The sequence below is a fragment of the Oryzias melastigma genome, linkage group LG20 (genome assembly GCF_002922805.2).
Source record: "Oryzias melastigma strain HK-1 linkage group LG20, ASM292280v2, whole genome shotgun sequence".
NCBI lineage: Eukaryota > Metazoa > Chordata > Actinopteri > Beloniformes > Adrianichthyidae > Oryzias > Oryzias melastigma.
Genome location: NC_050531.1, coordinates 24360873 through 24374860, shown reverse-complemented (window position 1 = coordinate 24374860; position 13988 = coordinate 24360873). Strand labels below are relative to the sequence as shown.

The 13988-nt window shown below is 41.2% G+C and overlaps 1 protein-coding gene across 1 annotated transcript in view; it reads right to left on the bottom strand.

The window, feature by feature from the left end:
- LOC112139051 (phospholipid phosphatase-related protein type 5) overlaps positions 1 to 13988 on the bottom strand; it is a 48615-nt gene that overhangs the window by 32543 nt on the left and 2084 nt on the right. The window contains exon 2 of the mRNA XM_024261752.2: positions 1751 to 1883. Coding sequence (XP_024117520.1) covers positions 1751 to 1883 — 133 coding nt within the window. The remainder of the gene's footprint in view (positions 1 to 1750; positions 1884 to 13988) is intronic.

Genomic DNA, 13988 nt, shown 5'->3' with positions numbered 1-13988 from the left:
ATGTTTGTATGGCGGTATAGTGAAAAAAGCTGGAAATGTTTGTTTAGCTACTCACGCGCCACCAGATTTACTCACCCACACACCTGTCAGTCTCGCGATACTACAGGATGATCACGTGCTCTGTTACAGCCTCCTAACAGTATTTCCATACCATATTCCTTACCATATTTATATAATTGCCATTTACATGACAGTCGGGTCAGAAGTCTTCCACTGGACTTTCTATCTTTGGCATCCCCCGAACAACATGAACAACAACACTGATGCCTAAAAGTGGGAAGGATGTATTATGGGCAAACTGCCAAATAGCCAATGAACATCCAATAAAGTTTCTGACACCAAACTACTTTTCGGGGGGGGGGGGGTGGCAGATTACAGTCAAATGAGAGCTGCAGAAACGTGCAGAAAAATGCAGTCAGGTCATCAGTAGCAAATCACAAAAGCTCACAAAAACAAAAGCTAAGGTCCTTGTGGAGCACCAATTTGGGCAGATGTGGCAATAAAATCGAGTCTATTCCATCATGGCAGTAACCTGACAGAGTTATTGTACTTTTTAAATGCTCACTGAGTCAGAAGATCGGTTTTCTCTTTCACTATTCTCAAATATAAAACACAATTTGTGCTTTGCTGGAGCTGAAAACAGATAAAGTCCAGCTCTTCTCAAAGTTGTTAAACTTATGAGACAATGACACAAAGAGACGGTTGAGGTTTCACAGGTGAATCCCATGCTCCAGTGTAATTAAGCAGACTGGACATAGAGCTTTACATGGACATGTCTCATTTAGAAAGTCTCTAAAACAGAACCCAGTGCAGTTCTGAAACGTAGAATGGTAAAGATGATGAAAGGTTGGGTTTGTGAGCAAACTGTGACCCTGGGCTGTGTTCTAAGTTTAATCTTTCCTCAGCAGCACAGTTCTATGACTCATTAAGCTAAACTCCAGCAGCCATGAGTGACACGAGGACACTAAGGAGCTGCAAGATGTCAGGCATGCGTCGTGCAAATGCTCCCAACATGCAAGTGTGAGCACACTTATGGAGATAAAGTGGAGACAAACGTAAAGCTTAAAGTCTTAGTCCCATGCACCTGTACGGGGGGGTTGACCTGTACGGGTGCTGTGGGTTTTGGGGTTGTTTGTGCCCTTGGAGCGTTGTAAACAGGCACCGTCACATTTTAAGGGAAGTACAGGTGTGTCTTGCAGTTCTTTTGTGGCTTGTGTGGCCACCTCAAGGGACGTCATGAAAATGAAACGTGCCATTGTCGTGTGTGTGGTGTGTATCATAAAGTATTTGTACAGATAAAGGAAGTTGCATGCACCTATGATGTACAGGTGATGCTGTCGGTCCACAGCCCCAGAAATGTTGGGGACCACTGCATTAAACAACACTAACAACCCCCCCCTCCCCCTCCACAGAGAAAGAGAGAAAGAGAGGGGCGCTCACCAGTGTCTCACCTACTTCCTCCTTACATTTGTCTTAAGTTCTCACTACAACCTGTCACCCTCAGCCTGCCCGTAGGAAACAATGTGCATGAACGTTTACACCCTAGCCCCGGGCTCTTGTGGCTAACATTACAGCTCAGATGAAACCGCCGGAGTCTTTACCCAACTTTAACCTACTGTTCTCTCTGACTTGAAGAAAAGTGTGTTGAGCCTGCAAGCTTTCACATATCAAGATTGTAATGTTTTCAACTAAAAATATGTTCAAGAAACTTGTTTGTATTGATTACCAACAGGACAAGTCTGAGACATACCGAGGAATCGGAAGGTCCTGCGCACCAGGGGGTTGAGGTAGCAGCAGTCCCCCGTGGCAACCGTCTTCTCTGTTCGGTCAAACTCTTTGGACGTGTACTGGACCAGGAACAGCACAGTCTCCGTTACTGTGATCTGACAGAAATAAAGAGCAGAGACAAAAGAACATCAATCAATGACAATTCATTAGCAGTCAAAATTATTTTCTCACACTATTTCACACCCAGTGGAGTTCATGTGAGTCAGACGCTCCATCTGCATGGACACAGCTGTGAAGCCATGAAGCATATGGAGGAGAGGAAGTCTGCAGATACTGCAGAGACAGGACGAGAGCTGGGGTATACATATGTTGGGATACACTTTATACTAGGGCTGTCAGATTTAGCGCGTTAAAATCGCGTTAATCTGACACGTGCTTGACGCCGACAATTTTTTTGACGCATTAATCGCGGATTTTCCATAGACTGTATATAATGGGGGGACCTCATAGTTCGATAAGTCCATTATTTTTACAGTCAATGGGATTTTCTCATACGTGCGTTTCCATACCGCGCGCGCGGGCATCCCGCCCTAACTCACCGGCTGCTCTCACATGATCACGGGCGGGTCTCCAACCACCGAGCTGCGAGCTAAAACCGGCCCGGCGCTGGGACCTGGAGAGCTCCTGCACTCTAACCCGGCTCCGGTTCGCGTCCAGTACCACGTCTGGTGATACCGGCTCGCGTCCGGCGCCGCGTCCCGAGGGCTGCGCACCCCCGACGTTCCGAACAACAAGCTCACCGGGGGACGGTTTAAATGTTCTGGAGGTTTAAGCGTGATCCAACCCCAGCATAGCGGTCTGTCTGCCGGCATATTCATGATGAGCTCCGCTGGACACGTCGCTGCATCGAGCTGCAGCCAGATAACGCGGCGGCAGTAACAGACTGTCAAACTATCCACAGTGTATCCCGCTTTTCTCAGTCTTTAATGTTTTAAAAAACAAAAGTTAATTGGAAATGATAAATCTCTATTTCATTTATTACTGTAGTTCAGCAGAGGAGGAAAAGATTTGGTCCTGACAAAAAATGAACATGAAAGTGTTATGGAAATTTTATTTTTGATGTTTTTTTTATTTTATTTTACTGAACGTTGATTGAAGTTTTGAATTTAAAATGCCCTTCACTTGGGCTTTTGTTAGGCATTTTATGTTCCAGCCTTTTATTGTTAAGAAAGTTTATCTCAATAGAATGTTACAAAATAAAGTATTTCTGATGAAAACTATTAATTTTGTCATTCTTGTTTTCATAATTAATGTAGAACTGCTAAATTCCACAAAGCACACATTTTTTTCCTAAAAAAAAGGCCACATATTAATATGCGATTAATCACGAGTTAACTCGGGACAAAATGTGATTAATCGCGATTAAATAATTAATCGCCTGACAGCTCTACTTTATACGAAAAACAGGAGTCAATACATGCATTTAAATGTTGGAAAAATGTGTGCATGAGAAAATGTTGCCAATGAGCAATAATTTCTGTTCCTGAGCAACACTGACTGTGGCTTATGCAAGAGAGGTTTGCAAAGGAAGTAATACTCATGCATGCCTGCAACAGCACATGATGATGCAGTATGACAAAAGCTTGGCCCGATAGCACTAAGAGTTTGAGGCACTACAAGCTATATTTATATCAAACAAACATCGTGTTTGCTGCCTCTGGATTCACCTCTATGTGCGTGTATTCTGTAGCCACTCCTCCAGTTTGGAGGTTACAGCTCCGAGTGCTCCAGTTACCACGGTCACCACTGTCACTTTCACCTTTCAAGCTTTCTCCAGTTCCTCTCTGAGTCCCTGGTATTTTTCCAGTTTCTCATGTTCCTTCTTCTTGATGTTACCATGGCTTGGTACTGCCACATCCAACGGCTTTCCTCTGTTCTCTATCCACCACTACAATGTCTGGTTGGTTCTCCATTACCATCTTGTCCGTCTGGATCTGGAAGTCCCACAGGATCTTTGCTCTCTCATTCTCTACCACTTTCTGAGGCGTATTTGAAGTATCAATGATGACTAATTACAATGTTTATCAAAGCTTAACTAACAAAGAAACAACAGATGAATAGCATTGAATGAGGAGTTTTCAGAAAATAGATGGAACTCAGTAGAGGTATGGTTGAGACTAGAGGTGCACTACATAAGTGCATTCTAACTCCTTCTTGCACAATGACTGTTTCACTTCATGCACATCCCTCTGTTCGTCTTAATGACCTCTTTCCAGTAGATCCTACTTCCTGTCCATAAACATAAAACCAGTGAACCAACAAACAAACACGCCACTCACAATAATTTTGGGATAAAGAAGCAATTGTATTTGGGTTACAAACCACGCCTCATTGTGTATTTTCCACATAATGGTCTCACATACACATACATGTTGTACTGAATGGGGCCAAAACCACAAAATTCTGTAAGAAGAACCTCTTCAATGTGGCATCAGCATCAACATTCTGTGGGTGTAAAAATCAGAGTTTATCTGTAATTATTCCAAGTTTATCATTCAAACAGACATGAACACAAGACATTTCTTAACAGACGGTCATACCACCTTCAGGTTGGTAGTGCACAGTCAGATGTTGTAGGTGAACTTGGTGATTGTCAAAGTGTCATTAGCAGACTCACATCCAGACTCAGAACTACTGTCAGACTTTGTGACAGACCCAGGATTGGAGTCCCACCAGTGACAGACCACATCTGGGACCAGAACCTATAAGGATCTCTGGCCTCAGACATGGTTTAGCAAACGCCACACAGCTGCAGGCCAGTTACCAGATGTGAGGGTACTAGGATTTACAGACCAACTATTCACAACAGACTCCACCGCTTTGACTGGAATGACAGACGGCTGTTGCAGGTGATTCCACTGACACCAAGATAACACTGTAAACGTTAGCAGTACAAGACCATGTGACCTGGACAACGCAGCAATGGTCTACCGTCCTGTTCAGTGATGATGGTCGGGTCACTTTCAACAGAAATGATGGTCGTCAGAAATGCTGGAGAAGGTGAAGCGAGCAATACACCGAGGTCAACATGGTAATCAGTGTTCTTTTAGTGGAGGAGATGCAACAGTCTGGACAGACATCACCAGTCAGTGTAAAACTGATTTGGTTACTGTAGGTGATCCAGTCATTGCAGGTTCTGACCTCAGAGACATCATAGAACCATCATCATCCCCAATCCCCACCCCCAAGTGACCCGGCAGAACTGCCTGTTGCATTTGTGGAAGAGTGGAACATCTCAGAACAACATCATGAGTTCAGTGAGGAACATGAGACGTCACTGTCAAGCTGTCATTGAAGCAAAAGCTGGGAGCACCTGCTATTGACACGATCCATTGTGTTATTTGTGACTATCTTTATTATTTTCTTAATTTTGTGGAGTAATGAATATCAAACTAATGAAAATGATGTTTATTTCCATTCCTTATTAATAATGTCGAAGGGAAATTGTATGTATTTCATTAAAATTCAGAAAATTAAAGACCTAAAAGAAAAACTGTGCAATTGAAAATGATGTTCCTTCTGTCAGGTCCTAAATGTGTTGTCTGAATGCAGCACCTTCATGTGGCCTACAGGCAGCTCATGCTGTCCTTTCTGACCCAACCCTGAGATGATGCTGCAGACAAAAGGAACAGACATGTGCGTCCTTTCATATCCTGTGTAGAGGCCTACATCTGTATGAGTGTTACAGATACAGTAGTTTCTTTTATATGGGGAAACTTCACCAAACTCTTTTGGTTTTTTTTTTAAAGAAACTACTCACATTTTCTTTGCTCTAATCGAATCTCAGGCCTACATGAAACTATGGGGATCAAATCCTCAGTGGGCTAACTAGAGTGGTGCAAACACTGACGAGTGAAGCCACTGATGGGTGAGAAAGGGTCCATCCCGGATCGTTCACCAATTCATCACAGCACAACGCACAGACAAACAACCACACACTCAAGTTAACACCCAAATGACCAGTTAGGATCCTCAATTAATCTACGATGAATATTTTTTGGAGTGTGGGAGAAATGCCCAGAAAAAACCCACGGATGCACAAGGAGATCATGCAAACTCCAGAGAGGACCCAGCTGGGAGCTGAGAGAGCAAAGCTCTACAGCACCACACCCCCGCGCAGCCTCAACTTAAGTCCAATTAATGAACACATTACTGTCTCATTTGAATACCATACACAGTGGAGTCTGGTAGTGTACCACAGAGATCTATGCTTGGTCTAACAAATCTTTATGTACTTCTGGTAGATAAAATTATTAAACTGAATTTGTTGTTAAAATAGTCATAATACAACATCCTAGTACTGGGTTGGAAATGTATTTAATTTCCACAATATTAAGATAACAAGAACAAACTCTGGCACAAGAAATCTTCCAAACACACTTAGATATATTCATAGAAAAAAAATAAAAACAATCAATATTGTGAAAAATAAAACATCCAAAACAAAGGTCAAATTTCAAGACAGAGATTACCCTATTAAAAATGCTTTATGAAAATAAAAAAACTGAAGAAGGAACCATTTTAGTTTTATGCTGTTAAGGAAGCATAAAATCTAAGTGTTCCAAACAAGACAGTCTTGCTGCATTATTTAAGGAGCAACCAGAGGCTGCTCAAGAAGTGTACATAATTATACCCAAAGAGTTCAGGTGTGTGTCAAAGCATGCCAAAGAAAGAAGACATCCACAAGAGAAGCAACTGTTTCTATACGTTCATCTCCACAGGGGTGCGTGCTATTCTACAGTGAAAATTGTATTACTGACAGAAAAGTCAGCAAATTCAGCCTTAAAGCACACATCACAAAACTGGATTACAAAGAAAACCAGAGCTAAATTCAGGCTACAAGCTTCAGTGAGCATGTTACACGTCCATGTTGGAAGGAAACCTTCAGCCCCCAATGTCAATGACACTTCTAAAAATATGCTAGACTGGCATGAAACCATTTTTGTTCAGACGAAGCCAAACATTCAACGCATGTTGCTCAAATGTAAGTGTAACAGATGCAGAAAAGCATTCTGGGACAGGGACCTCCTGCAAGCCCTACAGTGTGTGTGTTTACGATGTTTTTCTTGGTCATTGTGTTGAGAACATGCATCACGTCCCTAAACAAACTGAAATCCCACTGTCTTTAGTGTAACATTACAATTAAGCATTTTATTCTATTTCAATCTTTTATTTGTGTGTTGTAGAGATGAAAATATTACCATGAGTTTCAAGGAAGAGCTGAGGTCCAAAGCCAATTTGGAAAAAAGCCTGAGCAGAGCTGTGATGGCTACAGGCCATTTGTCCCACTTTCTCATCAGCTCTAACACGAGCTGACAGAGCCACAGCAACAGTGTGCTGCTGGTTTAGTCCTTTAACCACCTCCGTACCTTCCTCTGTCGCTTCGCTCATATCTTTCTCACAGGGAAGTCGTTCCCTCTGGTGAAGTCAGGGTGACCTGGCTGCCTATTTGCTGAACTGCAGTTCTGGTCAGGCTTAACCTGTTCACTTCTCTCATTCTTCCTATGCTCCTCTCCCTTACACTCTCTTCATTCCATGTATGCTGGTCTACAGTAGAAGCCACATTCGTTAAAAAAATAAAGCTATATGTGGGAGAGGCTTTCTTGTAACTCCTCTTGATTTTTTTTGTAAAAACCCTATTTAAATCTATTTAATTTGACCATTTTTCACTTTGGGGTTGATAAAGTTTGTTGTTTTTTTTTTGTTTGTTTGTTTGTCTTTAAGTTGGTAAAGTGTTTATTTCTGTCTTTTTTCATTGACATAACCTCCTTGCTTTTGGCTGATTCCTCTGGAAGCTCCACCAGTCAAAGATGAGTCATTGCTATAACTGTCACCTCAGGCATGCTCAGTACAAAGCACTGTTCAGAAAATGTAGCTAGCCTTTCCTCTCCCTGTCATACACACTTGGGCAGCACCGCCACAAGGCAGACAGTCTCTCTATCACAGTGACCATCATCTCCAGTCATAATGATCTGCAAATGACTTATAATGCTTTAAAATGACCCCAACCATCTGCTTTGATGGAAACTCAACTGTGTAAAGGAAGTAAATGGTATGGCAACAAAAGATGGCTTGAAAGAAGTGGATGTACTTTATAAAACTCAACTCTTTCTTTTTTCATCCCACTACAGTGTTGATAGAGAAAGTCAGAGAGAGAGATGGAGGAAGCTGATTTGCTGTGGCAACGAAGGGAAAAGCCGAAAGCAATGTTTTTTTTAACCAAATCCAAACACCCTGTCACTTTGTAGGACACACTTTTGTGGAGCAGCAGTAGCTCATTAGAAATGGACCTTAAAGTTGTGGCTGTGACTGCTGGCACAGAGCAACCACGCCCCTTTCCCTACCCATCGCTGAAAACTCTTTGCTTACAGCCCCAACCTAATGAAACATTTTGGAGCTATCCAGCCGTACAGTTTAGATCCAGATTCCAGCTCAGACAAGGAAAACAAAGATGTCTGCAAGTGGAGGCATCAGAACGGAGAGCAGCAGGAAGCTGGCGGCTTGCTGATTGTAGCTTCTATGTCTCTGGTAGAAGGTTTTCAAATGGCATTTTGAATGGCAATAAATATTAACGCATCAATGATAATTTGTTAATCGCATACGTTAATGCGCCAACATGCACGACCCTAAATAAAATATGAGTTATTTTGGCGTGGTTCTTGGGGAGGAGCTGGTGCTCAGAGAGCAGGGTTTTAGAGGAATGCTCAGAGATGCGTGAAAGAAGCAAAATACCACTTTGGGGTGTTTTTGTTCAAATTTTGATTTTTCAGTACATTTGAGTCCAGCTTGCTAAACTATACCGTGCTGACTTAGCTCTAGTGTAAATTTACATTAGATCCTGGTTACAATAATGTAAGTTTGGACTTGTGCTACAACAGTCCACTTAACAAGCTTTTAGATCTATTAGACCATGAATGTTCCTTTAATCAGATTGCAAAAACCACCTGCTCCAGATTATAGGCAGCTGGTAAAGGATAGTAGGAGTAGGAGAACAATCATGTTCTGACACATGTCAGTCCGGTCTCCCTGATGTGAGGCACTGCATTCGCCTTCCTCTAAAACACACATTTCTGCATGTTTGCAGGGGCCTCAACAGCAGCCGGCACCCGGCGAAATGTCTGTGAGTGAAGCAGCCACCAGTTACTTTCTGATGATGAACCAAAGTTTCATTTAGGACCTCGTAGCAAATAATCAGTGTTTAATGTGATAAATTCATGTTCACTTTGAGAAATATTCCATTCTTGTTTACTTCATTGGCACAGCCATTTTGCTTTCTGAGTACTGTACACTAAAAGGTCTCTGTGTGCTCATCTGTGATTGGTCGATTGGTAACCGAGGCTGCAAGGGTCCTTGACATCGACCCCTAACCTTACAGAGAAAGATCATTGTCATTTTGTTAGATATATGGCTAAACAGGCCTGGAAAACGGCCTTGGCTGGAAGCTTCTGAAGATAAAATGAAATTTGAAACATCTAGAGTCAATAGTGTTTTCTTCTTTCTAGCTGTTATTGATGTGGTGACAGTACACATCTTAGTAAGCTTCTCTGCAGATTTTGGTTGAATCTCTGCATACATTACAATAAGTCATTGGACCAGAGGGAATTGGGAGAAGATCACCCAAATGAAGCTGGGTTTGACATCTCTGTATTAACCTTTTAAATTAAATCTTTGAATTTCTGAAAAAAATATTATTGATTGAATGTTATTCAAATTGTTTTATTGAATCAGTCAGATGGGCTTTCATGTCAGTTTCTTTTTTGAAGGAACACATGTGGAAGGAACACTTTTTTGTAAAGTACTAAGTAAACTTATCTGAATGTCACAAGTAAGTTTACTTTACAATTAATGGTCCTTCAGAGGCTCCTACTTAAAAGTTTTGGAAGTTGTGTTGTAGATAAGCAGTCACAGGAAAACAGGTTGAGGGAAATCATAGTTGTCAACAGTGATAAAGCAGAAGCTAAGTACCTTCTCTACTAGTTTCAAGTCAGCTGAAAGTCCAAGATTCCTGGAAAATGCATATAAAAAGTCCTAATTTTCTAAACCGAGAGCTCCAGACCCCCTCAGTCAACACCTCCCCCTTCAGCGCTTGGCTACCGGGCTGTGTCCAGTATAGTGAAAGTCTTCGTCGTCCTTAGAAGCCCCCTCCTCTGAAAATGTTTGAGAATCCTGTGTTTGAGTGTCTATTGTTGATAGTTTTAGTTTTATGTGGTCGAGTTGAATATGTGGCATGTGTACAATTGCAATGTAATGTTTGATTTCCACCACTTTAAGGTGCAGGTTTGGAGGGCAGATGTGACATCATCACGTTAATGTTCAGAGACTGTTTTGAAGTCATTGTGAGTCATCATCGTAAACATGCAAAGCTCTACTTGTTATGAATGAAAGACAAACTTAAAGAAGTTTTCTTTAATTATTTTATCACTGATAGAAAGTAGTGAAACATAGCATGCTAACGGCTAGATAGCATGATGGATCAGCAACTACTATATGTATAATTGTGTAGTTATACATTCATAATAGCGGTGTCACCACGACTTATGCTTCATGAAGATGAAAGAAAATACTTTTGAAGGCTGAAGTTCTTGGACTTTGGCGATGCCAGACTGAGCAGTTTCCCACCAAATTGAGCGCTTTTGATTTTGAGGGAAATTTGCTTTGGTGATTGAACATAACTTGGACAGGTTTGGGGTTGGTTCTGTGGTTTTTAGATTCCTATTGAAACACATTTCATGCAGGGATATGTGGTCGGGGGCCATCATCATGCCCACTACAATACAGCCTCTGTCTCTGCTGTTTCATCCCTTTATACAACTGGAGCTATAGGACAACCAATCTACTGTCTATTTGTACAGCACTAGGACGAATCCAAACTCTTCTTTACATTTATGCAGCTTAACTCCTTGTGCAGGGACTTGTCATGCCTCTATTTGTTTCCTGCCAGGACCTTCTAACTGACCCACTAGTCTGTAGAATTCAGTCTCCAAACAACCCAAAATCTTTTTCTAACATTGGACCAATGTTACTGCACTGTTCAGATTTATGCAATGGCTTTGTGTATCAGTCTGGGTCAGTCAACTGCTTCCTTCCTGAACTCCCTCATCCAGGTCCACACTAATGGCAAAAGATAATTCTTGTTAGAAAGTGTTGTTAGACTTTGTTAACTCTGACCTGTTTTTTGTTTGCCTGGTACCTCACATGTACGTCACTTTGAAAGAAAAGAGTCTGTATAATGACCACATGTAAATGCAAAGTGAAATAAGATCATTTTGCTTGTTTCAAAAAAAATCTAATCTTATAAAACGAATGAAAGAGAAAGAAATACCATCTCTTAGGGTGTATTCCGACTGGTATTCACGTAGATTGGTGTGGCGGAGGCATGCTGCAAGGCGGTTACAGTGGAGGCGATGGCTAAGACGGTACGCTGATAAGTGTTTATGACATATAGATTTTCAGGAAAACGGTGTGAGGAACAATGTGTATCACATGAAAATTTGCTTCAATGAACTTGCACTCACGTGACCACATTTCAATGAGTTGCTGTTGCATCATTGCTCCACGTTTGTTCACGCCTCCCTGTTTTTTATCACATAAGGCCCAGCTAATGGCCGTTTTGGTTCAGTTATCCCGCTCCAAGCACGGACTGAGGAGACTCAGAGCAAACTGGAGCTCAGTCTGACTGGAAATGAAGCAAGATCACCTGAAAAGATGGGTAAGAGAGTGGTTCCTGGTACTCGAACAGGGTTCCCTTGGGTGTATTGAGACTGAGAATGTTTTCCGTATTATTGGAGGAAACAGACTCTGATTCCCTTTAAGTAAACCAAATGTGTCTGAAAAGACTTTTAGACAGTCTGATGACTCGGAACAAATAATGTCCTGAGATATGTGCAGGACATGCCAGGAAAGGAAGAAGACAAGGACATACACAAAAACCTACTGATCATTAAAAGTCTGTGTGCTGCTGGAAACATACATCTCCCCCGAGAGGATGAAACAGAAAACACAAAACCCTTCAAAGACATGAAGATCAACACACAGAAGACAGCAGCATAAATATAGAAAACATACACCCACAGACCAATAACTGGTACAGTCATTAGGATACCCCGTTGCACACAAACTGTCAGTTGTCAGGACATTGTTTGAACAGACCAGAATCATCACGGACAAGACAGACAATCGGGAGGAGGAAGGACAGATCTAACACGCAACGGATCACTATCGGGATCTACGATGGGTTATAAACAAAAGTAAAAAAACAGGTAGAAAGTAAGAAAACAAGACTGAAAGGAAATACAGAAAGTTATAAGGAGGTGGAGAACAGCTGCAAAGACAATAAAACCATTTCATAACAAACCACCACAAACAGCCATGAGGATTACCACAGCAACTGAACCTCACCTCAAACTCAGACACGTACTGGTTTACTCAAAGAATAACCGAGAACAAGAAAAGAAATAGACAATACAGTGCAAGTTGTGTGGAATCACTTGAGAAAAGAAAACGGATGTTTATTACAAGAGACAGGAACCACAAGAATGACAAACAGACTCGTATGAACAAAAGAAGAAAAATCCAAGTGAAAAAGCTCAAAATCATTCCCCTGTAAAATGACCGGTCACAGAGCAATACAAGAGTAGGAGCAACAAAAACCGCTTCAAACGTTGGATCAAGAGGGCACATGCAGTCCTCCTGGGGAGTAAACTCAGCCTCTACATAACAGCTTGACAGCAGCATCAAGAGCTCTAGAATTTCCAGGTATAGTCTGCACCAATAAACACAGTAGACCGGCCCTCCGGGTAATTCTATCCGGCCCTCCAGATCATTTTATTGTTTAATGGCCCAATGTTATCTTTTGCTCATTTCTAACTTGTATAATTTTGACAAAATATATTTTTGCGGAGAGTAAAATATTGAAAGTTATTTGGATTTTGGCCCCTTGTGGGATTGAGTTTGACACCCCTGCAGTAGACCAACACCAGAAGATGACATGGTACATCCCTGTCGCTGGTGGACCTTTTACTACTACAATATTCCTTTTTTCGATACTCGATTTTTGGTTAATATTTTTGTACACAGTACTCTGTGAACAACCAGCTGATTTAGCAGTGACGTTTCATGCCCTGAAATGTGTTTGTGAAGTGTGTTGATGATGATTCAAAGTTTTCTGAGACAAAAAATTGTGGGCTTTTATTACCTATAAGTATTTGCAAGCACAATGAGGAAAATTGAAGCACAGGGGGCTCAACTCTGTGCTTCTATTTGCTGGTCTCAACTGCAGGTAAATGCAGAAAACCAAATTAATCATGAACAGAACTTTAATGATGGATAAGTCCTGGCCCGGGTTAACACTGACCACCAGTGACTACAGGCTCCAGAAAGAGGAAGGGGCGGCAGGAGTGAAAGACTTAGAGTAGGAACTTTGAATCTATAGGGACTTGGACAGGAAATTAGAGTTTTTTTTAACTAGGGTTGACTGTTGCAAACATATTAGTCCCATTTGAGGTGAATCATTGTGTATTGCTAGACTCCTCACACCTTTACTACTAATAATAACTTATCACCTGAAATGGGGGCAGACTTTTATCACTTAATGGAACATGAGATTTTCTGTGATTTTAAAGACATTTCAGCAGCAGCAGTTTCAGTTTCATGCTCCTTATTTGGGAAAATCGTCATTTTTTGGTGTCCCATCGATCAAAACTAATTATGAAGCCTGGAAAAGGCCAGAGTCAGTTTTAAAGTGTACCTGTCATCTTAACCAAAAATCCTCAGTGTTTTCTAAATGTTAATCGTAAACTGTAGTGCTTCCGTGCTTCTTGTAAACTGAACAATGTCTGGTAGAGCTACGCTGCTGAAGCATCTGAAGCTGTTTTTCAGGTCTGAGAGACTCCAGAGCATCCCTGCCCTCTGAAAGAATGAATGAATAAACAAATGAATGAATGAATTAATGAATGAATGAATTAATTATTTAATGAATAAACAAATGAATGAACGAATGAATGAACAATGAATGAATGAATGAACAATAAATGAATGAATGAACAAATGACTGAATGAACGAACGAATGAATTAATGAATGAACAAATGAATGAATGAATTAATTAATTAATTATTTAATGAATAAACAAATGAATGAATGAACAATGAATGAATGAATGAACAAATGACTGAATGAACGAACGAATGAATGAACAAATGA